General features: G+C 41.8%; 1 protein-coding gene across 1 annotated transcript in view; it reads right to left on the minus strand.

Moving 5' to 3' along the window:
• Positions 1 to 929: 929 nt before the first annotated feature.
• The window catches only part of col27a1a (collagen, type XXVII, alpha 1a), a 47,595-nt gene continuing 22,363 nt past the window's right edge, over positions 930 to 26,161 (minus strand). The window contains exons 9-61 of the mRNA XM_057019143.1: positions 25,053 to 25,106; positions 24,772 to 24,816; positions 23,669 to 23,722; positions 22,982 to 23,026; positions 20,993 to 21,046; positions 19,787 to 19,831; positions 18,391 to 18,444; positions 18,188 to 18,232; positions 17,651 to 17,704; positions 17,435 to 17,488; positions 17,191 to 17,244; positions 17,056 to 17,109; positions 16,650 to 16,703; positions 16,476 to 16,520; positions 15,002 to 15,055; positions 14,868 to 14,912; positions 14,731 to 14,784; positions 14,589 to 14,642; positions 13,315 to 13,368; positions 12,606 to 12,659; positions 10,939 to 10,992; positions 10,672 to 10,716; positions 10,228 to 10,272; positions 10,019 to 10,072; positions 8,342 to 8,395; positions 8,159 to 8,212; positions 8,027 to 8,080; positions 7,879 to 7,932; positions 7,635 to 7,742; positions 7,487 to 7,540; positions 7,270 to 7,377; positions 7,117 to 7,170; positions 6,980 to 7,033; positions 6,802 to 6,858; positions 6,654 to 6,707; positions 6,524 to 6,577; positions 6,373 to 6,426; positions 6,103 to 6,156; positions 5,804 to 5,911; positions 5,560 to 5,667; positions 5,321 to 5,428; positions 5,164 to 5,217; positions 5,007 to 5,069; positions 4,873 to 4,926; positions 4,751 to 4,786; positions 4,645 to 4,662; positions 4,369 to 4,404; positions 4,243 to 4,269; positions 4,095 to 4,145; positions 3,852 to 4,020; positions 3,659 to 3,768; positions 3,353 to 3,571; positions 930 to 3,256 (exon numbers count right to left, since the gene is read on the minus strand). Of these exons, the coding sequence (XP_056875123.1) occupies positions 3,110 to 3,256; positions 3,353 to 3,571; positions 3,659 to 3,768; positions 3,852 to 4,020; positions 4,095 to 4,145; positions 4,243 to 4,269; positions 4,369 to 4,404; positions 4,645 to 4,662; positions 4,751 to 4,786; positions 4,873 to 4,926; positions 5,007 to 5,069; positions 5,164 to 5,217; positions 5,321 to 5,428; positions 5,560 to 5,667; positions 5,804 to 5,911; positions 6,103 to 6,156; positions 6,373 to 6,426; positions 6,524 to 6,577; positions 6,654 to 6,707; positions 6,802 to 6,858; positions 6,980 to 7,033; positions 7,117 to 7,170; positions 7,270 to 7,377; positions 7,487 to 7,540; positions 7,635 to 7,742; positions 7,879 to 7,932; positions 8,027 to 8,080; positions 8,159 to 8,212; positions 8,342 to 8,395; positions 10,019 to 10,072; positions 10,228 to 10,272; positions 10,672 to 10,716; positions 10,939 to 10,992; positions 12,606 to 12,659; positions 13,315 to 13,368; positions 14,589 to 14,642; positions 14,731 to 14,784; positions 14,868 to 14,912; positions 15,002 to 15,055; positions 16,476 to 16,520; positions 16,650 to 16,703; positions 17,056 to 17,109; positions 17,191 to 17,244; positions 17,435 to 17,488; positions 17,651 to 17,704; positions 18,188 to 18,232; positions 18,391 to 18,444; positions 19,787 to 19,831; positions 20,993 to 21,046; positions 22,982 to 23,026; positions 23,669 to 23,722; positions 24,772 to 24,816; positions 25,053 to 25,106 (3,399 nt within the window). The 3' untranslated portion in view covers positions 930 to 3,109. The remainder of the gene's footprint in view (positions 3,257 to 3,352; positions 3,572 to 3,658; positions 3,769 to 3,851; positions 4,021 to 4,094; positions 4,146 to 4,242; positions 4,270 to 4,368; positions 4,405 to 4,644; positions 4,663 to 4,750; positions 4,787 to 4,872; positions 4,927 to 5,006; positions 5,070 to 5,163; positions 5,218 to 5,320; positions 5,429 to 5,559; positions 5,668 to 5,803; positions 5,912 to 6,102; positions 6,157 to 6,372; positions 6,427 to 6,523; positions 6,578 to 6,653; positions 6,708 to 6,801; positions 6,859 to 6,979; positions 7,034 to 7,116; positions 7,171 to 7,269; positions 7,378 to 7,486; positions 7,541 to 7,634; positions 7,743 to 7,878; positions 7,933 to 8,026; positions 8,081 to 8,158; positions 8,213 to 8,341; positions 8,396 to 10,018; positions 10,073 to 10,227; positions 10,273 to 10,671; positions 10,717 to 10,938; positions 10,993 to 12,605; positions 12,660 to 13,314; positions 13,369 to 14,588; positions 14,643 to 14,730; positions 14,785 to 14,867; positions 14,913 to 15,001; positions 15,056 to 16,475; positions 16,521 to 16,649; positions 16,704 to 17,055; positions 17,110 to 17,190; positions 17,245 to 17,434; positions 17,489 to 17,650; positions 17,705 to 18,187; positions 18,233 to 18,390; positions 18,445 to 19,786; positions 19,832 to 20,992; positions 21,047 to 22,981; positions 23,027 to 23,668; positions 23,723 to 24,771; positions 24,817 to 25,052; positions 25,107 to 26,161) is intronic.

A 26,161-nucleotide genomic window follows, 5' to 3' on the forward strand; every position in this document is an offset into this window, starting at 1 on the left:
AAAGATTTTTAGAAGACTCAAAGATATGTTTTCTAAAATTGTTTTTCAGTGGTCCATATTTTTCTTATTATAATAAATGAATAAAATTGAAGTGTTTACGCCTCCTAAGTATATAATATTCGAGGACTATAAATGCAGCACGGCATTGGGATGATGAGCGGATGAAACCATTGGCCAAAACAAATATTGAGGGCGGGACTAAGAACAACATACATGTTTTGTATGTGACACCATCTATTTTAGCGCGCACGGGAATACATGGGAAGATCGATGTTGTGCTGTTGCAAAGATTTTCAATAAAGTCTCCTTGAATTGAGTTTTATTGATTTAAAATATAAGAGTAAATGAATTTGGCTATTGGTGCAATTAGAAGTCTTCCTGTTTATTATAAAGGTGGCTTCAGTGAGGACTAAAGTATTGCTGACACATGAAAGAAAACAAGACGTGGATCTAATCCGTTCATGAAACAATAGCGCCACCAAGTGGTATCGCGTGGGCTAAGCAACGAGGGAGTGGTAGAAAACTGTTTGACGACTTGTGTTTTGGTTTTTTTTTGTTGTTGGTTTTCTCCCTACCATCTGATAATTTGACCAACCATTAAATACACAAAAAGACATTTTATAGGTCCAGATCATGGATCTTTTTGTGTTTCCTACTAACATTAAAAAAACAAACAAACACAACATGACCTAATAATATTTTTAAAGATGTTCTATTGTATTGGATAATTTTAGTCCCCTTTGTGCCCCTCTATACCACATCCATTAAACTAAGGATCTAGCCTAGTGATACAGTTGTAGATCAGCACATAATTAAATGTATAAATAGCATATTAAGGTCTTTGCATGCCTTTCAAAGCTCACATATGCTTGTAGTAAATTTGATTTTACAATTTATTTTTTGGTATTCCGGCTAGTAATAACATAATCTTTTTATCCAAATGGAATGAATTTATTAAACAAACAGACAATGAACAATGAAGTAACAGTGGACAGAGTACAGATATTGACATCAGAAATGGTTTTGTTCAGAGATTGAGGATTTACTGTATTTGGCTTATTTTTCCAAACAGGTTTAATTACTGTATATAGGTAACAGAAAATATTTTCTCCGAGTTTTGTTTACAAATGTGAGGTATTCTTAGCTCGCTTAATGTCTACAACAGATTTACAAAAATAAGAAAAGAAGGAAAAAATTCACATATTTGCATATTATTCTAAAACAGAAGTTATAGTATAGTACATAGTCCTGGTACAGTACATGGTTGGTTACTATAGAGGAAAAATAAACAACGTAAAGCAGGATAACAAAAATTAGAAAAATAAAAGATAATTAACATTGTAATAAATTTGTTCTCTGGAGCCCCAAATTTACACATTAAAAAAAAAAATCTATAAACTCCAAGACCAGTTGGGCAACTGATAAATAAACTTGTCAGAACGAGTAACATTGCTTCAGCCAACAGAAATTTGCTCAGTCTGCAACCACGTTAACATTAAATAACATTAAATTAGAAAGAGGGGATCCACTGTATACAGCAAGATTTGCACAGTTATACACACTTGTGTCCAGCTTCAACAAAGAAAGTTTGTTCAATTAAATCTATATGCACTAGCTGTGTCGAAAAATATTACATACAGCTGCAGGGGGGTTTGTACAAGAAATAAAGGAAACCTTATTCTTGAAATACATCAAAGCCTGTGATTGTCCCTGGATACATCAGGAGAAATCTGTAGATAGCTTTAATAGAGTAGTTTTCAATTAGAACAGTTTTGACACAGAAAATAGTTGACTGTAAAATTTAAATGGGATAATAATGCTTTATGGATGCTTTTGCATTATATTACAATGACTTTTTAAATTCTTTAAAGCAATCATGCACTATAAAGTCTTTTCAGCAAAGTGGTGTAATTACAGCACTATGGCTATCACCGTAGGCAATTTAGCACCATGTGTTAGAGAGAGGATGTAATAGCATATGTGTGTGTTTACTTGGGTTCTGGGGCAGATTGTCCTCTCTCATGTGGCTCAGTTCTCTTCTTTACCGGTAAAACTCTGCTCTGATGTGTTGGAGAGTGTCTAATAATTTCCACCTTCATGTTTTTTTTGTTGTTGTAGGGAACAAACACTCCACAGTTGTAAATACCTTGCTAAAAAACTACTGAGAACTTGAGTTTCATGCTCTTTCATCTCTAACCATCATCATGACGCTATGTAATCCTCAAAATTTTCCATGGCACCTGGATTAACAGTGTATGATTAATACCTATACCCCCTTATTTAATGCGCTCTCAAAGAGGATGGTTTCTGTGAGGATTCAGATATCATTACCGGCACAGGCACCAGTCTTTTTTCCCCATATGGAGCACCAGTAAGTATAGCTGTGAGTTGTGCTCAGTTTAGGCTAGAACCTGCCTCTGGAGTTATGTCAGAAAGATCCCAGGGAGACAAGCACCAAAAGCAAATAAAATGTTACACCTGAAAAATCCTTCCATATACTGTATGTTTTAAAATATCAAATTATCTTTTTATTTTCTATTGCACTTGACGGTTATTTCTTTACATAAGATATACAGGTATAAAAGATAATAATAATAAACATATATTATGTACATTTAACTGATCCCAAAAACTTTCATTCTTCTCTTTTAACAGAATTCCTGGTATGAAGTACACACAGTATACAGATGGTATACAGTTAAAAAAATAAGTTACTCTAATGTCCTGTGATAACTTGGCCTTTGTCTCCCTTCACTTAGTAATGTTCAAGAGAGATTGCTTGGCATAGAGCCCTTCTCTTCTCCAACCTGGCATACTTATGGAGATCCTTCTAGAAGAGCATGAAGAAGCCTTTGCTGTGTGAGAAGCTATTAGTGCAAGAACTCCCCGTCTCCTCCACAGCTCTGCCGCTTCTCGGCAGCCCTGCACCCCCCCCCCCCCCCCCCTCCCATCTGTGTCTGCAGTCCAATGGGAGGATGGCAGAGTGAAGCTGGATCTTTTTGGATGGAGGATCCACAGACTGGAGGCAACCGCTCTGATCCCCATGGATGAGAGAGGGCATCACTTGGGATGATCCCCCCTCTGCGTTCAGGTGACTTAGAATGAACCATCACAGAAAGCAAACAGGGCCTATTTCTAGGTGGAAATGTGAGCCAGGGTTGGTCTCCGGGAGGTTGTAGATATCAACCACAGGGAGCAGGGTGGGGTCCAGGGAGTGGAACACAAAATGAGTCTGATGCCAGCGCCCATCTTTCATCTGTAGACCAGAGAGAAAATGTTTTTTGGCCATTATATTAAAATTAGAAGCACAGAATGACAGAAGCAACCAAGGGAACTAATATTTCAATGTTACCCAGCAGGAGTCTTCTATGACCTCTGGTTCAAGCTCCCCTCCAACCTCGAAGACCTCCCCACTCCAGGCTTTGAATCTCACTGACCCCTGGGTGGCTGTCAGATCCTCTGCTGACCTCCAAACTGAGGTGTTCAGGCAATGGATGGTGATTTGCTGCACTGCCTCTGAGCTCAACAGGTGCAGGAAGTTCAGCTGGACGCGGCCAGCGCTGAAGGCCGGCTGCTCGGAGAGGCAGGACAAGTGCTGTTAACATAAGCTAATCTTTTTAAATCTGCAGGTGGAAGATTGTTCTTATGTATTTAATACCTTGGATGCTGTCACTGGTTTGAGGCAAGTCTGTCCACCTCCAGTAAAGTTACAGGACACCTCTATGGTATCTGACGAGCAGCCCAGGTTAGGGTCAATCCAATAAGTGCCTGAAAATATCATCAAATTTGGATTTCTTTAGGCCACCTAAGCATCTCTCTTTCTCTCTCTGATACACAAACACACCCCTCACCATCATTTAACTTCTGCTCACAGCTGTGAAGGTCCCTGCAGATGCGTGCGGGGTTGTCCCGAGTTCCAAGTGGGTTCTTCAGGCTCTGGATCAGGTTGCTGAGGTAGTGGAGGGTCTTAAAGATCTCCGCACCCTGGTCCAGCGTCGGCAGGTCCATCATTGGTTTATTCTGGGTGACAGTAAAAAAGTGAGTTTGTGCGAAGCACAAGATTTTAAGAGGTATTTTAAAAAGACTCCACCAACCTCTGTCCTGAGTGGAGTGTGTGAATCCATCAACAAAAGACCATCTTCCTGCTGTAAAAAAAAAAAAATCTTACTTGATCAGCAACAATATGACATACAAATTGCAACAACTTCAAGTGATTCGGGAAATTAGTGAATTATGACTTACAAATGACGCAGGAACAGCTGGGCGACCCTGAGAAGAAGAGTAATTGAGACAATAAATTATCCTATACTGCCAAATTTGACATGTTGGACATGCACATCATTGTTAAATATGTATGAAGAAACGTACTGGAGGTCCACGAGGTCCACGAGGTCCAGGAGATCCCTAATCAAATAAAAAAGTACATTCTGGGTGAAGTTATTGCTTGTCGGTAGTATATCCAAGGTAGTTTTCTGTGTCAACTGGACAGTCAACTTGTCAACTTGTCCAGTTGTCACAGAAAACTACCTTGGATAACTATGACCTGGATGACTGAGAATCTACACAGACATCTTGTCGGTAGTATGCATGTATGCTCACAGTGATACACAATTTGGAACAGCAGAAAAGAAGGTTCAGACCTACCCTTGGTCCTTGGAATCCCTGTTCAAAGAGAGTACAAAACGTATTTTTAGCTTCATTTTTATAATGAAGTGGACAGAATGCACATTAAATCTTCATCACAACTCACAGTCTCTCCACGATTGCCCTTTTCCCCTCTTGGACCCTAAAATAAGATGTGTACAGTTAGTTTACTGAATCATAACAGGTAGAAATGTCAATCTTTTTCTCTGTCTTTATCACAGTACGTACTGCACTTCCATTAGGACCGATAATTCCCACAGGGCCAACAACTCCTCCTCTGCCCTGGTAAATAATAGGAGAAAACAAATGAATCTACCCTTTCAGCATTGTGCATCAGTAGATTACATTGCTGGGGTAGTTACCATGGTACCCTGTGGCCCTTTTGGTCCTCGTATACCCTTTGCCCCAAAGTCTCCAGGAGGACCCTAAAAACCAAAAATAAAATAAAAAAATAAAAAAATAAATGCTTTAAATACTTGTCATAACCGATACACTCATTCATATCTGCTGTTTGTTTACCTTTGGTCCAAAAACTCCCAGAAATCCCGGAAATCCTTGTTCCCCTGTGTCACCCTATGCAAGAATTTAGCAAAGATTGAGGGAAAGGTAATCGTCCAAAAAACAAATGAAATGTGAGAAAATCTTTTTTGCGTTAGTTAGCGAAGATGACGCTCACAGGTTGTCCTTTAGGTCCCGCGTCTCCTTGTGACCCAGGTAGTCCCATTCCACCTTTGAATCCTCTTTTGCCTGGAGGTCCACTCTGGCCGCGAAGGCCCTGTTCACCCTAGGAGGAGTGAAATACTCAGTCATATTTCCACGACCATCAAACCACACCTTGCCATTGTTAGCTATCCACAATTCATCTTAAGTTATCTTAAGATGCTGCCTCACTGACAACCTGTGCTTTGCCTTTACCTTTGGTCCAATGGTGCCCTGCTCTCCTGGAAGTCCTGGAATGCCAGTTTTACCACGTGATCCAGCTTTGCCAGGAAGGCCAGTCTCGCCATCATCCCCTTGCCCCCCCTGAATGAACATCAATACCACATTTTAAATGTAATCATCAATAACCCCTCCCCAAAATGCCCTGCTACTACTGCATCATAGTATAGGCATGATCTTGCTAGAAATGGACATAAAAAGGTGTCTTATTTAGTCTCACCGGCATGCCTTTACTGCCATCTTTTCCTGGGGTTCCATCCATCCCTGGCATTCCCTCCTGTCCCTCTGGACCGACCACACCTCTTGGACCAGGCAAGCCACCAACACCCTGAAGAGATTAAAGGATTTATCAGTCTTGCTGCTTTATTTTACATCTGAATCAAGCGTATAATATTTGGTTTCTAAATCAGTTTTCTAACCTGTTCAAGTATTTTGATTACAAATGCAATACATGCATGCAAATTGTGTCATTTTCACTAATGCAGTTCACTGACATATATGTCCATGTTGTAGGATTACCTCTGTTCCTCTGGATCCTTTCGGTCCTGGCTGCCCCTTTTTGCCTATATGACCCTTAAAACAGCAAAAAAAGCTTGAATTATATTGTTCTCCTAGATCTTTGCCAGTTGTAATGCTGTAAAATATAATTAACAAAGCTGTATCCTCTGCTAATGTTCCCAAATGATAAAACCAGCCAGCCAATGAAACTAGAAACCATCAAATGTGCACATAGTGGCACTTTTGCCCAAACCCACAGCAGATAAAATGTTTATGTTTTGACATTCTTACTTGATCTCCTTTTGCGCCTTTGTGTCCTTGTTGCCCACGGGGTCCAGGATGTCCCTGTAAATCACCAGACAAATGTCCAAATGTCATATTGTCAATGCATATTTGTTAACAGATCTGTGTATGGAAGTCACCATCGGGTTTTGACACTTACAGGAAGTCCCGGAGCTCCAGGTCGGCCTCTTTCTCCATCCACGCCTACCTGACCCTGCAAAACAGTGACAATAGATGGAAACCCAATGGAAAACAGAGAAATCATCTGGAAATCATGCAAGGTTCCATACTTTGTAACCCGGATCTCCTGGTTCTCCTCTCTCTCCTCTGTCCCCTGAAGGACCCTATTAAAGCAATGGATATTTAATAAACTTTAAATATTTTAATCTATATTGTTCCGCATGGCAGCTGATGAAGAGAAAGCTCAGCACAACTTACAATATCACCCTGAGGGCCTGGGGGACCTTCTACTTTCCCGTCATCTCCCTGCTCACCCTGCAAACAATAATCATCTAGTTTAGATATTTAATTGCAACATAGCAATTTGTTCCCTTTTGCAAATTCATTTAAACAACTGGTATGACTGTATTTTCTGTAAGGACATTAATACTTATACCTTTTCACCTTTTGGTCCTGGACGCCCCATTGAGCCCTGCGGTCCCTGGTGACCCTGCAAAGACAGAAATCAAATGATACTCCAAAATCATTGATCTAAAAATGTGCTTCATCCTACTTAAAACACTGTAATCTCACCTCATATCCAGCAATTCCAGGTTCACCTTGTTGACCCATTCGACCAGGAGCGCCCTTAAGGGGACATTTTCCATCAGTGACACCTCATTTCAAAATATTAGATGTCATTCAAACTTGATGAAAATGAATGATATCATTACTGGTCCACTTTACCACGTGCCCAATTGTTCCTCTGGACCCCTTCTGCCCAACAAAGCCTGGTGGTCCAGTCTTCCCCACTGGTCCCGTCTCCCCGAGCTGACCTTGGTGACCTTTGGAGCCCTAAACGTGTACAAGTCAAGTCAATACACGAGCCATTTAAGTCAGTTAATGTTTCTGCAGGTACAGTCATTGTTTTCTAATTGATGATATAAAAGATTCAGGTTAATACCTTTGAACCTAGTTTGCCTCTTTCTCCAAATTTTCCAGGTTTCCCTTCAGGACCCTTCACATAGAGAACAATAAGGAAAGAGCTCAGCACTGGGACTCAAGGACTATAAAGTCACTGTGGAAATGTGACAACAGGGCAGACCACTTACTCTGACTCCAGTGAGCCCAGAACTTCCAGGTGTGCCTTCCTTTCCCTTTAGCCCATTTTCACCTTTTTCTCCTTTGTCGCCCTCTTGGCCCATATCGCCTTTATCTCCCTGAGGGCATGCACGTACACAAACAAGAATACTAATGACTATAGCTATAATTACTATAGCTGATATTACCAGGACGTTGTTTGGATCCTGAATCCTAGCAGCAAAAACACGTGAGTAGTTTTGGAAAGTGGGTCACCTTGGCTCCATCAGGACCAGCTGGGCCAGCTTCTCCCTCTAGGCCAGGCTCTCCCTGTTGTCACACATATTCAAATAAAAATATTTAAAGCAGGTGCCACAGCCAATGTGGAGTGAAAATATTTAGTAGTTAACCACTATAAACATACCCGTTGTCCTATTAGCCCCTGTTCTCCGATGTTTCCAGCCTGTCCAATGTCTCCCTGATACAGACGAAACATGACTGTGATCCAAAGAGTCATGCAGTGTTATTAATACTGTCCATGGATATCACACCTCACCTTCTCTCCTGGCTCTCCAGGAAGACCTGGCTCCCCAACCTTTCCTGGAGGACCCTTCAGTTGCATTGATGATAGAGAAAAAACATTTTAAAGGGTGGGTATGTAATAAATTCATACAGGATGAATGAGGATTCAATATTTTATATACATCAGTGCATCTGATATGTGAGCAAAGTTTCTCACCTTTTGACCGATTTCTCCCAGCAGTCCCACTGTTCCCGGTGGCCCGGGTGGTCCCTAAATATGACAATACATTTATATTTTTCATTTCCTTTAAAAGGTAACAGAATAAAAAAAAACAACAACACAAATGTCTGGCTAGTGCAATCAACCCGTCCACAATTTTAGTTCTCAATCTTTAAACTTTTGGCATTTATACTTGATAAGTTCACTGTGAAACAACAATATTCCCTGGTTGCCACCAAATAAGGGTCTCATTCTTTGGTAGATTACCTCAGGATTTATTTTCCTGGGTTAAACACAATAAAACTTTGATCTTTTTAATATTTTAAGAGAAGAACTGAGTTATATTGATTGATTGTTACTGTTGCCCTTGCAGTCAGATGCTTTCATGTCTGCCAAGGAAATATTTTCATTCAATAGATCATCAAATATTAAATCGGAGCCAATGATTTTCCCTCTAAAGATAGCTTTTGTTTGAACATCTTGGTTTTTTATGCTCTGGATTATGGAGACTTTTTTCTCAGTTGTATTGAGCCGTTCCCGCTGACATTGAACTGTTGCAGAAATGGTGCATAAACGCTGTCTTCCCATGTTCACAGACACTTTCACTCTCTTCCTCAGATACAGTTTATGTGGAAAATCATTTATGTATAGGTCACCTCTTGTAATTAGAACTGTACAGACTGCACAATCACATTTCCTAACGGAAACTGTTCATACTGTTTAAAGAAAGACCAAAAGGTGATAGCTGGTCCTTTAAATTCACCGGAGCTGTCAAATGCTACAACTAAACAACTTTGAGATATTGAGAGTTATTTTCTTCAGCAAGTTCAAAGAGTGTCTGAGCCATTCATACTACTAAAAAAAAGAGGACGCATGCCATTTTCCAATATTACCGAGACAAAACTGAGCGCACATAAATGACATTTTATAAAAATCTCTTTTTTCTTCAAAAACAAAAATCGCAAAACATTGACAAAGAAACTGAAATGTATCCCCGCTATTACAAATCCCCCTTCATTTCATTCAAAGGCAGTAAATCCATTCAGTCGCCCAGCAGGATCATAATTCACTTTCTCAGCACTACAAAACAGATGCAGGAGAGATGAGAGAAACATCTGGCTGCTCTCAAGGAAATATTTAATTCTGGTGAACATATGCCCAAGCACTCAAACATGTCTCGTAAATTTCCGTCTGTTATTTTTTCCCCTTTTTGCTGACAATGCTGAAAGGAGAGTCCCATTAATTCATAATACAACTAATTATACATTATCCTCCCCCCTCTCCTCTCTCTCTACCCAGCCAGCCATCAGCAGGAGGGTCCCCCGACATGAGCCTGGTCCTGCTCAAGGTTTCTTCCTGTTAAAGGGGAGTTTTTCCTTGCCACTGTTGCTTGTCTGGGGTAGGCCCTGGGATGCTGGAAAGCGCCTTGAAACAATTTTGATTGTATAAGACGCTATATGAATAAAGATTGATTTGATGAAACGTAGATGGACTCGAGTAAAAATTCTGCAGCATTTGCAGGAAGAAAATATAAACAGGAAACAAAATGGAAAAATAAGCACAGTGGAAGACACAGGGGGAGGATATCCAACTACTGAATATCAGGCATAAATATGGCGAAAATATAAACAGCGGGGAAATATTCAAAGGTTAAAAGGATTACATGGCTCATACCGGCTCGCCTGCTATTCCCTTGTCTCCTGGAGGCCCTGATGGTCCTTGAACACCCTGAAGTAAGAAAGTGAATTTTCTTACATGCTCAAGCACTGTTGCAGAGAAATGCAACCGTACATGTCAAACTTTTGATAGAGGGGAACATGATACGCACAGCGTGGAACTGTGTTCGTGTACATGTATATGTTCTACAAGCATTTAAAACTTACAGGAAAACCTTTAGGTCCCGGTTCCCCAGGCTCACCAATCTTTCCCTGAGAGATGTGCAGTAAAAGTATTAGCAGGAAGAGAAAAAGGGAATTAATGAAAAATTACTTTAACATATTTTCTGAAGCATATTCTACTTTCAAATTCACATAAGAAGCTATGCAATCATATAAGGACAATATATTTCCTATACATCTGTTTTAAGTCACATGCAGCATGGAGCTTTGCTGCAGACTTCGTATCTCTAATATTTTTAGTGTGCAGCTACGATGTATGTACGAAGCTCCTCAAGGACGAGTTCTTCTCCAAAGTAATATATTTCATCTGACGGCCAACTTCCTGTCTTCTAAAGCTTTCCTAAATCACTTTGATGCCTCTCCTCAAGAGAGACACAAAGCACCAAAAGACATAAATGGCAGGAAGGAGGAGGAAAAGCAGAGTCTTACCTGTGGTCCAGGGAAGCCCATTTTTCCTGGAGGACCATCAGAGGCCTGTAATGACAACGATGGATGAAAGATATCATCCATGTGACAGATGGTACATTCATTGCTATTTCCTAGTGACTGAAAATCTGCCAGTTGTTGTAGTTCATGAAAGCATAACAGTTCTACAATAATCAATTTCCAGTGACAATTTATTTATATATATATATATATATATATATATTTAAAAACACACACACACACACACTTTAAATGAGGGCAGGGGCTCACCTTCTTGCCCTCTAATCCAGACTCTCCTGTTGGACCATCAGGGCCTATCGCTCCCTGAAACATAAGACAGTTGTAACTTCACCGACAGGGGTCGCTGTAACACTGCCAGAAGCCCAACAACGCACTATAAATAAACGTCTCTATTTGGGGCAACGATGCCAGTAACTCCCCATGTCAGGGGCCTGTACCTGCAACCACACGTGTTCTATGACAAACGGGGAAGGAATCTGTTGTGAACTGCTGCTTCATGATGTCACATGCTGTATTGGTTGCAGGATTCAACTCGACCACAAACTAAACATGATTACATTTAAAATAAATCCCAAAACACCCCAGTACTGATGGACCAGTGTGTGACAGCTTACACGGGTGCAGCTCTCAATCCAAATCAATTGCATAGTGGCTAACAAAGTGTGCAGCAATAATAAATTGGGGCCAGACAGTGGAGCGATATGCATCTTCCCTCCTCTAAGATGTGATTGATGGTGATTTAGTGAGATGTTAAAGATGGCCAGCGACTGATATCACTGCTTGGATCGTCTTAACGCATAGAGCTCGTTAATAACAAGCAGAAAATGGAAAGAACGCATGAACATAACATAACACAGCCAAGCAGGAGTGCGAGTGATTGATGACTGAGTAGAGTCGGAGATTGGCCCAAGGAGAACGCCGCTACCTGAAGTGCGATAAGCCTATTATACACAGAGCTGGATAAGCAGCACTCATTAACATTCCTGTCTGGGGTACCTGCTACCCACTGCTTGCGTTTACATAGGCTGATTAGCCAATATGGAGAGAAAATATTGCACCCAGCTGCAAAAATTCTCCATCTGGAAAATAAGGGTTCGAAGATGCTTCATTATCTTGTCTGACAGCAATTAGGGGCATTTAAAAAGACAAAAGGTTTCAGAGGCATGCAGAAATATCTTCAAAACAATCGTAAAATATCTATTTCAACTATCTCGATTAGAACCTTTCGTGAGAGTATTAATGCCTTCAATGCGGAGAACATTAGCAGAAGATTTGTCAGATGTTGTGGAGAATTATTAGAAGGATTAGTCAGACCCCAGAGTGCTCGGGGTGGATGTTAACAACTTTGTGCCTGTGACTTAAAGTAAAACAGAAACCCAGAAAATCAAGACAGTACTACTACTAACCCCTCACAGGGGCTGTTTCATCACTTGCATCTGATTTTGCAACATTTTTCATGTTCCTTTTTGAAAGTTGGGTGGTAAAATTTGAGATCAGTTGCATTGATGTCATCATCAAGCTCTTATTTATGCTGTACAATTCTTTTTGTAATCCAGAATGCTCCAAATGATTGAAAATAATGGAAAGATAAAAACTGATGAGCTCCTTGATCTCATGTATCTGCAGAGTGAAAGCCGCCGAGCCAGATGAGCTTTTCTGCAACAAGCCGTCATGGGCGTCACCGCTGCCTTCATGCAGAAACCAAAACTTCAAAAACAAAGCTTTTCATTTAACATCAATACAGCCTTTCAACTGCCAGTGAGTTGAAACAGACCCCAAAGTTTAACTGTCAAGGGCTTGTTGCATACAAGCACTCATCAGCCTCTATTTATCGCATGTGTCCGTGGTTGGACGCGCTCCACCACAGCGCATCTACACTGACAAAGTAACAGGTAGGGACAGGTTTTTTGACTCACCCGTAAGCCTTTGGGTCCTCTGATGCCAGCCGGCCCAGCAGCTCCTGGAGGGCCCTGATGAATATAAACAAACTTGGATGAAGGGGAGAACAAAAGGGGATATAAAACAAAGGTTTACACTGACAGAGCACAGAGCCCCCTGGTTGTTGACCCCTGGGGGGAGGCAGAGCGACCTCAGGAACACACTATAGGGTTTGTTGTTAGATCTGTCAGTCACACCAATTAAAGTGCCTGCTCTGGAATCCTGTCCTGCTGTACCCAAGAGCCCCGTATTTATGTTTGTTTTGGTGGCTCGGTGGCCCCCATCTTCAACTGTGTCCTATATTCTGTCAAACCAGGCAATGGCAAGTGGAAACGAAGGGCAGGGGCACCTTCTAATTGGTTGTAGGTGTTGGGTTTTTGATTGACAGGAGGGTAATGCGGGTTCAGCTGGAGCCTGCCAGCTCTCATCATGCTCAGAGAAAACTTTGCAAACACACGGCGGGCTATTAACACAACATGTTAATATCATCTACAGGAACTCAAAGGCATCTTTGTTAAGCCACCGGCCCTGCGACTCCTTTCCCAAATCTTTCCTGACACAGCCGCACATATTCCATAGAGCCTCACAATATACCTCTCACTGATGAACATATGCAAATATAGTCAAGTGAAAAGATCAGAAAGAAGGAAATGAAGAAAAAAAAGGAGCAAATCAGTGCCAACTTACTGGTCTGCCTGGTGGTCCTATGGGTCCAGTCTCACCTGGTATCCCTGTGTGGCCCTATTATATGTACATAAACACAGATCTTGGATTACTACCAACACAACCGTAGAATAATATAAGAAAATGTTATATATTACATAAGAATTAAAAGCGATGAATCTTTCACGCATTTTTTTACAGTTTAGGCTGAGAATGTACAAGATTAAGTTTTGTTTTGCGTCACAAAGTGGGTCACTGTCATGCACAAGCACCTCTGAAGCAATGCCCTGCAACACCTGGAGAAGGCAGAAAGAGATTTTATATCTGAAAACACGCTGCTTCTCGCTGCTTTTCCTTCAGTTTTATGGGCACGCCAGTTCTGACCGGCCCATTAATAAAGCATAACTATGTAATGGGAGGCATTTTTAGTGTAACCGCTCCGATCAGCTGGACGTAATAAAACCCACTTTGCCGTGCACACAGCAGCATGGTAGACAGCTCTGATGTCATTCATTCAACAGTAAAAATAAAAATAAATCGTAAATTCAGTGTGAGCTCTCTGTCAGCAGCTATAGATGTCTGCTGGTCAACTTCTTTCAGTTGCAATGATGTCGTTTTTTTTCCGGGAAGTCTGTTTTGCAGCTGAGACAAACAGAGAACTTCCTTATAAATGTTCGGAGGGTGTGCGTGCGCGTGCGAGGTTAAGTCTCCAGCTTCGTCCAACTGGCTCTCTATGAACAGGAACCTTTTCCCTCCAGCAAGAATGATGACTACATTTTTTACACTCCATCCACTCACACGTCAGACGGTGCGTAGCAAACCGGCACAGTGTGACAGGAGAGACACTTGGCCTGTTTGGTTGAGGTGTGTAATAGTGACATTAATTAAAAATATATACGTCAATATATGGGTCAGACAGATAGATGGAATAATGATGAAGATTCAGTCTTTGCTCCTCTTTATTACTTTCAGCAACCTAAGGTGCAGTCAGCGTTCCAGTGTGACTATTACATACTCAAAAAGGGGCTGTAAATCATTTCGAGTGATGCTTTGGATCTGTTTAAACCAATGTTATTTTTTCCAGCTGCATGGCTCCTGCCAAGACCTTACAAATCAATAAAAAAAGTGTGATGCTTTCTTTTTCCTTGTGCATGTTGTGTTGGCAGTGACCACTTTACAGTATATTCCCCTGGGAATAACTCACTATAATTTAAGATGGCTGTTGCTTATTAGGCTTATCATTAAGACATTACCCCCCCCAAAAAATCCCGAACTATTACACCTTCGTCGTCTCTCACCGTCGGTCCCTTTTCTCCGGGTGGTCCGGGAAGGCCTGTTTCACCTCGATCCCCCTAAAAATACACAAGAACAACATTTAGCCATCTAAGTCTTCCTTGTGAGGAATATTCAAAAAGCAAATCAAAATGTTTTTCTTTTTACCTTCTCTCCTGGTATGCCCGACTCTCCCACAGGCCCAATGAAACCCACCAGGCCCTGGAATACAGAGACACAATGTTGGAGGGATGAATATGCAGGCATTTGGGAACAAAGGAGGCGTCTGTGTCAGGGTGTCTTACTCTTTCTCCAGTGGGTCCAATGCTTCCTGTGACTCCAGGCTCTCCCTGCAGGGACAAAAATGTTTCTTATCATTCTTTTTTGCTCCAATAATAATTTAGTTTTTTAAGGAAAAGCACAATTTTTAAGAATCTACCTTAAGTCCCTCTGGCCCAACCTTCCCAGGAAATCCTTTTCTGCCGAATCGACCCTAAAACAGGAAATATAGCAAAGATTAAATGATTGCAGACACTTAAGATGTCATTAATAATCATCACAAATTCCTTCTGAATAAAGACGATTTGTGTGCGGCCAGATGACAGATCGAGGAAGCAGCTGGGAACTTGTCAACACGCTGCAGCTGACTGTACGTGGTGCTGAAATAGGCAATAGCATGCTCAGGTGATGATGACAGTATGTCTTGGCAAGATTTCAATGACCGCGATATTAATCTTGCTCAGACAGCAATCCCCAGTAGGTGAGCTAAGTGCTTTGCTTTTGAAAACCAGCAACTCCAGATCACAAATTGAAGCCAAATCCCTGAAGTGACTCAACAATTCCAAAGGTTTATTTCAAAAGCTGGCAGCTTTTCGCGATGCAGTAAAGGTTAATAAAGAATTTTACACAAGCTGTAATGGCAATAGTGGGAATTGGGTGAAGTTCTCAGATTGGTCAGATCTTGTCAACTCAAGCTGATCAACAGTAATGAGAGATGAATAGTACACGTTGTTCTGAGACAAGCAGGGAGAAAGATGATCTGCGGCATCTGGCCAAGGATCAACCAGAGGAGACATACACCATTTCCTCTTAGACAGCAGAGAGCGGGGTAACAGTGCGAGACCAGTGGGTGGGAGACAGAGAGGACATGTGGGAGTGTACAGGCAGTTAGAGTCAAAGACAGACCAGGATGTCTGGGAGGAAGACGGAGAAAAGAAAAATAGATGAAGAAAAACAGGTAGCATCTGGGATCATGAGAAATGCAAAATGACTCAGATTTCTCTGTAATCCAATGCAGTAAAAATCTTTTGATTTCTGTGGTGGAACATAAACAGCCTGAAGTCTCTGATAACAACCAAGCTTCTCAGGAAGATGCTGATGACAGTTATCTCCCCCTGGTGGTCAGGAATACGGATTGCAGGCACTACTATTAAAAAGTAGCATCTTTGTCCTCCAGTTTCAATAATAGTTAATAAGCAGTGGTCCTATATTCAAACAACAAACCATGACTGACACTAAAGGGAAGATAGGCAGTCTAATAGGAGATATTTAACCGTAGGTGGTTTGATCATTTATCTATTCAAACCTGATCTAGTGCAACAGAGAGAATAGTCTTTGTATCATTCAACAAAATTAACATTTTTGGAAGTATTGGTTGGGGCTCAATTACTTTTCTGTCATTTGCTCACGGTCTGACTTATTTAACACAACACACAGAGGAAAGTGAGTAAAATTTAACCTGAATTTTACAGAGAACACAGAAAGAGAGAGAGAGCGATACTTCTTCCTTTCCAAAGACTGTGCCTAAAGGGTAACGCAGGCTAAAAACTGTACAGAATTAACCCCTGTAACCGTCCTGCTGCTGTTCCTTCCCTGTCTGACTGGAAGGACTCTGTGTTTATGTATTTACTCACCTCAAGTCCTGAAAGGCCTGGTGGTCCGATCGGGCCTTCGTCTCCCTGGAAACAGATGGCACAGACTTCAGCCCAAATAATGTTTAATGACAAAAGGCAGAAGTGTAGCCCCAGTTAAGTGAAGCCTTGTGCTGTGCAGCCTGTAATGTCTCTCGTGCGCTGTGGTCCACTCACCTCTATGCCAGGCAGCCCTCGTGGCCCAGGTAAACCTCTCACCCCTGGTTTTCCCTGAATGGGCACAAATCAGTTGTCAGATTAAGGCTAATGTGCAAATGAGTTCAGATGAAATGAACATGGTGTTAGTTCAGGCAGGTGAGGGAAGTCAGCATCAAGGGGCAGCTCACTGGACCCACGTTACGTGTTAGTAAAGCACAAAACAACATTTTTAGCTGAACAAGTTTGGTCTGTTCCTTCTGCAAGTCATTTTACAACCCACCTCCACCCTGTCTGTTTATATTGAGCCTGAACTTAATCAGTTTCATTCCTTTTGTCAACGTTGCCCCGAAGAAACATCACATTTGCACGAGAGTGGACTCTCCATTCAAAAGAAATTTTTAAATTCAGCAACAGCTTTGGTCACCTTTGGTCCTTCTTGGCCGTTCTCTCCGGGTGGTCCCATGTCACCTGGGAACCCCTGTAACCATCAGGTCAGGAATAAGGTTTTTATCATGCTCAAACTTTCAAGCATATTTCTTGCTGAGGTTTAAATACAAACCTCTGGGCCTGGTGGACCAGGTGACCCATCAGGGCCCTTCTCTCCTAGCTTACCCTGTAATAGAGACCAGCAAGAGTACATGAAACATCCTCTATGCCTCTGCCATTGGCTTTAACATGAATTATGTATTGTTTTCTGAAAATATGTAACCAAATTCAACTTATTTTAATGATCAACCTCCCACAACAACAAAACATTTCCCCAAACCTGACTTGAGAAATGCTTCATTAAAGCTAAAGCTAACCTGTGGTCCTGGTTTCCCGCGGATGCCTGGTGAGCCCGGAGGACCCAGGATGCCCTGTCAAACACACACAAACAAAACAGTGTCTGAGGGGAAAGGACAGAACTATGAGGTCAAATATTAGAAACAGAAGCTCTACAATAAAACCAATGTAATATGAATGTGGTGGCAGGAGAACATGCATCTGTATCGCGCACGTGCGTTGTGCATGTGACCCACCTTGTCTCCTTTGAACCCAATCTCTCCTTGCTCTCCAGGATTTCCAATTTCCCCCTGGTGGAAAAAAGAGGGTTTGTCATTTTCCCCCCTCACTACAATTTTCAAGTTAGCTTTAGTTAATCTGCAACAACAACAACAACAACAACAACAATAATAATAATAATAAATTTGATGGGGATGCATCACTGCTTCCATACAATGTGCCCTGTTTTTAACTCATTGTTTTGTTGAAATGATCTGTTTTTTGACAGTTATGTTAAAAATAAGTTGTTACAAATATCTGTTTTAAATTGGAAAATTAAAGAGATGAAATTTCCTTTCATATATTACAAATTTCATCACAGGAAATCACAGCAACCACTGTTCGCGGATGTTACACAAAGGGTCACAATAAACAAATCAGACTTTCCGGGGGCATAAGAAAAGCATGCTTGGGGCTAAAGGCTGGACAGAGAAATCTACAGCAGGGTCAGAAGAGGAAGACATCCATAACATAAAAGCATAAAGACAGGCCAATAACAGGAATATTCAGATCACCTTATCACCTTTCAGTCCTGGTTCTCCTGGATTTCCAGGAACCCCCTAGAACATAGCATCAAAATGTGGATAAGAAAGGTTCACTTATAAGGAGACATCATAAGGACTGTTAGCCACAGAACAGAGGAGGCAGAATAGTTATAGAGGACATTTAAAGAATACTGCAGCTCAAACAACAGGACAGATTCATTTTCTAAAATTACCTTTAATCCACTGGGTCCTGGAAGGCCCATCTCACCGATAGGCCCCATGTCACCCTAATTACAGAAAAGGGGACAAACACACATTACATGTGGTCAAGCAATTGCTGATGTCTCTGTCCAAAAGGAAGAATTAATTGCTAAAATGGGTGTTGACAGTTGGACATGGTTGGCCTCTCCAGAACGATTAATCAGGCACATCAGTGAGAAAGAGTTTAGTGGCTTTTTAGTTGGTGCTGCGCTTCTTTTAGTTTTTGAACTTTGTTCTAAGCAGCTAATTGTGGTCAAACCACTTCAGAGTCGGTCACAGCCAGCGCTCATCCATTCCGTGAGCGGGACGGACTCGCCGTGGCGAATCCTGCAGTTGTTTGTCAACAACATACACAGTAACAGGGCGAAGACACACCTCTGGGGCGAGCCTGCGGATGACCGTTGCCCCAGAAAATTCTAAAATGCGTGCCAGCCGGATAAAAATCCATCTCAGCATGCAAATACCAACATTACAACCAGATAGTAGGATGATAGGAAGTATCTGGATTGTATCACATATCATTTCATCAACACGCACTCTTGATGAAAGCTCGAGCAATGACAGTATGTTCCCTCCAATAGAGTCCTAATCGTAATAATAATCAGGGCATCTGAAAGAGTTCGACAATACAAATGGTATTTTCTGTTCATATCTTAGTTCATAACACATATTCATGATTTCATTCTGGATTAAAGCGGAGAGATGACAGCAGCCTTTGTCCTGTGGCTCCAGGATTGTTAGCCTCTAGAGGGTCCAGTGACACATCAGTGTCTCAATCAGACAATTCCTGCTTCAACACACATGTCGTGTTATATAATGACTTTAACCAAATTCAGACTTGCTGCCCCCTAAATGGAGTGTTTATATATTATATTTTTGGTGTGAAGCTCAGCGCATCTGTGCTAGAGTGCAAAGTTGGATCAGGGTGCTCAGCGCAGAGCTGTAATCAAAGAGTTGCGCAATTACAGGCCAACCACCGCCACCGGTGGCCGAGAATAGGCTGGGAGGAGCGGCAGTGACGGGTGAAGACAGGACACAACAAGCGAAACCAGGAACACATTATAATCAGACACAATTATGTGGCTGTCGGGTCAGGCAGGCGCGGAGGGCAAGGTGATGGGTGGGCGAGGCAAGATCTCTGCTTCCAAAATGGAAAAAAGTGAAGGGATGAAACAGGAAATCATATTCATATAAACAGCTGATATCAGTGTTGTCCTGCAGAGGAGTGTGGGAGGTGTAGACTTATATAATTCTTACATAATTTATGCATCGCACTCTACCTTCCACAGCATTTTCGGTGAGCATATTCTGTTAGATTAGAGGAGTAGAACGCACAGGCACGTAAATGCGTAAAAAACTGCTACTCACAATAAGTCCAAGAACTCCTTTTGGACCAGGGGCTCCCATCTCACCCTAGTCAGAGAGGAGGAGAGCGAGTCAGTGAGATGAAGGGACTGGGAGAGGGAGCGAGTTTGAGGAGTTATTAGCTCTAAGAAAACACTCTCAAAAGAGTGGCCCAGTGTTCACACACAGAGAAGGTGCTCTCTGTATGTGCGTGTGTGCGTGTGTGCGCGTGTGGGGGTGTGGGGGTGTGTGAATCTAAGGTGAAGCAGGATGTGAGCTGAATAGCACACTTTTTCACATATCCAGCTTTAGTCTCTCTAGAGAACGTAATAAAGGGATGTTTCTATTCCTTTTCATCGGAGGATGAATTATCACATCATTTTTTAAAACATCATAATGCCCTGCAAATTAGCATTGCAAACATGCATTTACAATATTTTAAATCAAATTGTTTTACTTTAAATAAATATTCTATATAAACATATTCTTTTACATATAGTGATATGACAATGCAGGATAATTAGCATAGATGCTGTGATCAGTTGTATCCATGTTAATGAAAGAAACACTGTCTCAGAGAGATGCTCCTATTCATTTTCCAATTTTACTATATTTCTCTTTAAAAAAAGGGTGCAAAGCAATACGAGTTGGACCTCCCACCCCTATAGTACCCTCTTAAATTTGTTGCAGATGTGTTAAAATTCACAGAAAAGCATTCAACGCGGATTTCTGAAAATCCATACTCGAGATATTTTCAAAAGTTACCCCAAGATTGGATTTGTCTGATGGATATTACACACGCTTTACTTTGAGGAGGAGGAAAAACAGCAGGGATAACGAGGAGCTTTTACCTGCTCTATAAGGATAAAGCACTGGGTCAGGGAGATGGAGGGTTTTTTCCCCCCTTTTTTCTTGAGATAGGGAGTGTTTATTCTGTTTTGCAAAATGTTTTATTTATTTTTAAATTATATATTTTTTCAGTTTTAATTTACACTGAAGTTCAGCTGCATTCTTGAGGTATCAAAATTTCCGTGTTGGTGTTCAGCTGAGGATGAAATTAAATATGGCAGTAAATTTTGTCCAGAGCTAAATAAATCACTCCAAATGAAGCAGAAAACCAGAGGCCAACAGCTGGGCCGACTGACTCACCAGCGCTGCCAAAATGTCATTACTGTGTTGCTGTGTGTAGCATGGTTGTGCTTTAGTGTGTGCGCGTGTGTTGTGACGTACTGGCTCTCCATCTGGTCCAGGTGGTCCTCTCTCCCCAAAGTCCCCTGGAAACCCCTGGAGACAGAGAGAGTAGCTCTTATGCTCTGCTGCATATCAGTGAACATTCAATACAATTGGTGCAGTTACTAATTAATCTGTCTTATTTGATCACAGTTGTCCTGTTAGCAAACATTATCCACACACATAATCCATGCTGCTCTTGTTTTATGAATTTACAGACAATTTTTTCATGAACTTGAATTGAATTGAAGTGAATTACAGCAGCGATTACAATGATTTGGCTCAACTTAAATGCGACACATCAAATAAAACAAGATCTTGTACAGATGTTGAACGCAGGCACTAATATGTTCCACTCACACAAAGTGCACTTAACAGTAAGCTAATCTACACATTGCTAAAGATGGTGCTGCAGGGGGAGACCACAAAAATACAGGTGCCAAAGAATTCTAAATGTTGGCCTTTGAGAAACACGCGTAATAACTACGTTCTGTTATAGAGGCTGCCACGCTTTGTTTCAGAATGCTAATTACTGGAGATACCTCTGCTATTTCTGAAAGATCCTTAAGACACACAGCATGAATTGGATTCCTATTTTAAGCTTTGCTACTCCTCAAAGTGGAATTTTGCAGAAGAGCAGGGAATTGCTGGGTTTTTTTGTTTATTTTTTTTTGCTTCAAGGTAGCTATTGTGAAAACCAGTTTGGGATCATTTCAAAATTGCTGCAGCTTTCCCATCCAAACATAGTACATATGTCCTGACGCTGTAGCTATTTAACTATGTAATATACAGTAGCTGCTGCCTGATAAGACACAAGAGCCTTTTACTGTTTTAGATATGCTGATTCCTTTACTGTCTTCAGTTGTGCGTTTACTCGGTAGCTATTAAAACGTCTGGCCCGGTTTCAAGTGCTTCTTGTGTTCTTTCTCCAACAGCAGGGAGGGGGAAGATGATCTCTGAAAGATCATCCTGACTGTGGATTGGTTCTGAATTTTCCACACAGGACTCCAACTTTATGGTGTTGTTAAGTTCAGCTAATACGGTTTATAAGCTATAAACTAAAATGGAAATGCATTAAAATGACAAAGTTTTGTCGAGTTCATAATTGTACGTGCAAAACTCAGGTGGATAAATCATTATATTTTCTTTGCAGCCTTGAAAACTGTCATAAAAGCCTGCAGGAAGAGAAAAAATGTGACGGTGGTACTTATATAAATACTTTACTTACTGACTTTGTTCTAATTGTGCCAAAAACTCTGAAATGGCCTTCAGAGGGTCTTTTCTGCAAAGTGTTTATGACTGACATGATGTGCAGCTCTATTTGCAGTACAAAGTCACACGTTTGGCAAATGTGGATCTGCAGCTACATTTGTCTAATTCCAGATTGTGCAGCAGTTCTCAAATCTTCACACTGTTCAGACACTCTAGCCTTTGAAAGCCTAATTTAATGAAAAGCCAATAAGCAACAGCTGCAAAATGATCTCAGCAGTGAGTTTCAGTGAGTTTTTTTTTCCCTGAAACACTCTGTCAAAGTGACTTTGAACACAATCTGACACACAAAACAAAACCAGCAGCTTCCTCCAAATGGCTCCAGTCCATCCTTGAAGAGGAGGGAGGGGGGGTTAATTCAACAAAAGGCTTTTTCTTGTTGAATCCAAGACCCTGATATGAGACTGGTGGGTCTCAGCAGCACTGGGGCTCCAGTTTAACCCTTCCACTAGCCATGGAAATACTGACTTAAACGGCGCAAATGCAGGCCATATAAATGTTCCATTTGTAGGTGTTTGGGGTGCACCAAAAGTTCTCAATTTGACCCAAATAAAATAACTCGTTTTCAAACATAGTTGTAATCACTCCCCTATTTGAATTACTTTGAGGATGATCCCTGCCCCAATCCTATAATTTAACAAACCCTAACACAGCACACACCAGACTTGAGCACAATTCATCACAAGATTGACTGTAAAGTATGTTTAGACAAAACTTTACCGGCCTACCCATCTTGCCCCTCTTCCCTGGTTCGCCTGGAATGCCCTGAAAATCAAAACAAGAGAGCGCAGTGGGATGGAAAACAGGGCAGAATGAAGAAAAGAGGAGTTTGAAGAAGACAGGGAAAGAGAGATAGAAGAAAAGACATTAAAACATCTAATGACAAGCGCGTAAAGCATGTAAAGACGGACAATGCTGTGGCCAAAAACCGCTTTAAAGTTGCAACTACAAAGAACAGCTGGCTGCAACCTATTCAACATCAAGTATCATGGAAGATTAAGGCCTCCATCTCATGCATGTGTTTATGTTCAATAAACACAGGTCACTGTCTGATGTGTGCAGATAAATGGGGAACCATCTTGGTGTCTGGCTGCAGAGGTCATGATTACAGACCATCTCACACACTGTCATATGTAGGCTAATTGTTGTTGTTTTAGAATTCGGGGAAGGAGGCCTTGATGAGATCAGGCAGAGGGCTGCGAGCAGGGGCTTTTATCATATGAGTCATCAGAACTCCCACACGGGCTTATACAGCAGCATTTTGGACAGCTGGGGACTGTTTCCTGCATTATAATAACAAAACAGCTGAACGATATGGCAGAAGACGCAGTGTTGTCATCTCCTACAACCATTAGCTGGTTGTTTACAGCATATTTAAAATCTTTACAGCATTTGAGAAGAACTTACTCTTTCGCCATCAGGCCCAGGAAGGCCAAAAAGCCCCGGGATTCCAATGAAACCCTGCAGGAGAGGAAAGTGGAGGAGAACAGACAACAGGAAAAAACAGGAAACATCGGGACGTGAGTATCTAGGTGCTGTCAAATCAGCAGATGGAACAGCAACTCCCCTAGGCTCTAAGGCTGGGGTTCGGGGGCCGATGGTCCAGCATGAATAGGTTGGGAATCCATGAAGAACAAAGCCATGAGGCAAGTGTATATGCCCATGGACTGCATGGTGCTGGCTTCCACGATGTAGTCCAAGGGCACATACCCTCACACCAGGGATCTCTGGAGATAGCCAGGACACCAGAATGAGCTGTGGGTGCAGGGTGAGACACACACAGAGGAAAACGAGCACAAACACCACAACAGTTGAACACCAGAGGAATGGTTAGGTGAGAGTTTCAGGTGAGTTGAGCGTGCACAATATTGAGTACACTGCAAAAGAGAGCATAGGAGAGAGAGAGAGAGAGAGAGAGAGAGAGGGAGCAAACTAGAATGCCTCTTTAAGACAGCAGGGCCTCATACGGAGCTTAAACAGGAAATTCCAGCCAGTGGGGGCAGGGGAAGGCTTTGGAGCAGCCAAGGGGAGCTGATAAAGAAGCTTTATTGGAACGTGACATTAAAATCACTGTTTGTGTCATTGCGTGTGTTTCTTTGTTTGTGTACTTAAAGGGTGTATGTTTATATGTGCAGGGTTATCAACCGCCAGTCATTCAGCATGTGTCTGCATACAGTAATACAATGTTTACACTGCAAGTAAAAGCTCCAAAGTTTAGCACAGTATTAATAGTGTGTAACACACCAGGTGAATGAGTGTGAACCAGTGTGTTTATGCACGCAGGAGTTGACTACTGGTGCATGAATACCTGTGTGGATTTTGGTGCTTCTAAGTGCATATGCCTTTTTTCCCCCTGTTTAATGGCACAAAATAGTTCACGCTAAACTGTGTTCCCAATAAACATAATCAGTGTCAGGCCACCTCACCTATAAACATACAGTTTTGTGTCTAATCCCAATTTTGACTGATAACATCAAATTTGGAAATGCAAAGATGCCAGGTCAGCTTACCCGAACGCCTTTAGGCCCCTCTGGTCCTATAGGCCCTGGTAACCCCTGAAAAACAAGGACAGACTTCACGTGAGCCGTTCAACAGGACACATCTGACATAATAGTGATTTCAAATATACTAAAAATGTCTGTTGTGGAAGCAGCGATCCAAAGTTCTCTACATTTTCTTCACCCACAGTTTCCTTTCCTCCAAATCCAGTATTCAACTCAACCTAATCCCACCACTGCCCCTTACTGCCCTGACTACAACTGTACCAGTCACAGCAGAGGATTTACTGCACCTGCCTGCCAGGATAACCTTTGGCACCCGGACTTCCGACTGGACCTTGCTCTCCCTGTAGGGATGAGAGAGTGTTTGAGACGAGGGATGTGATCGACATTTTACAGACACACGTGCACGGGAAAAGAAAACTCCATAAAGTAGTAGTTGCATATGCCACCATTGCGTATCAGTCACAAAATTGTATTTTCCTGCTCTCCTGCTTGTCAGGTTTCATGTACAAGTTCTTTTTTGGGGGGTTTTGACCGGTCAGCAGGGGTTTCATGGTGCGCTACGGTGTTACAGACACCAGCTTGCCTTTGCTCTCAATAGCTGGAGTGTCCCAATGGCCAAACAGTTGCGTGTACTCACTCACTGTTGTTACAGTGATTCATGCTGAAGGGTGGGAATGGTGTGAGAGTGCGTGTGTGTGTATGTGTGTGTGTGTGTGGAGGGGTGGACAAAGACATGACACTTAAGAGAGCATACTCTTCCATGCTGAGTAGTGTGGGAAATCCCTGTCCTGGTGACGTCACTCACAGAACAGGCACTTATTTAAAACTGTGACCATGAGGAGAATCCTCCACTCTGGTTTCCATGAGTAAGCCCTTTCCTTAGGACTAACAGTGCAAGTATGAGCCGGTCCTGCTGAAAATAGCTCTGGATCTTCACCTCTTACGTAAAGAGTTCATTTCAGATGTACAATATAGACGGCCTTTGACTTTGCTGCAGCAAATAAATACGTTGGGAGTAGGACAAAAACAGAAATGCACACCTGATTTTAAGACAAAAACAAGTAAGGACAGCAGAGAAATGTTTTTTCCAAAGCTGCTGTGTAATAGCCGTTGAGTGTGTGTGTCACTGTTGGCCTAGTTGGCTTCTTCCTGTGTCTCTTCTCTCTATTTTCTCTATTTGGCACCGCACTCTGATATCCTGGAGTGCATTGCTGTTCCCCAGCACTGTAGCCAGATGTTTTTCCTCACCAGCCCTTCATAACATGCAAATCTAATCTGGCTACCCTGCCTGGGGACATGCTCACTGCGCACCAAACGGATAATGACTGATATTTTAAAAAATGGGAACAGGCCTGAGGGAATATTAGGGATAAATGACCAATGATCACTAGCAGCA

This window comes from Takifugu flavidus, chromosome 20, assembly GCF_003711565.1.
Source record: "Takifugu flavidus isolate HTHZ2018 chromosome 20, ASM371156v2, whole genome shotgun sequence".
Classification (NCBI taxonomy): Eukaryota; Metazoa; Chordata; class Actinopteri; order Tetraodontiformes; family Tetraodontidae; genus Takifugu; species Takifugu flavidus.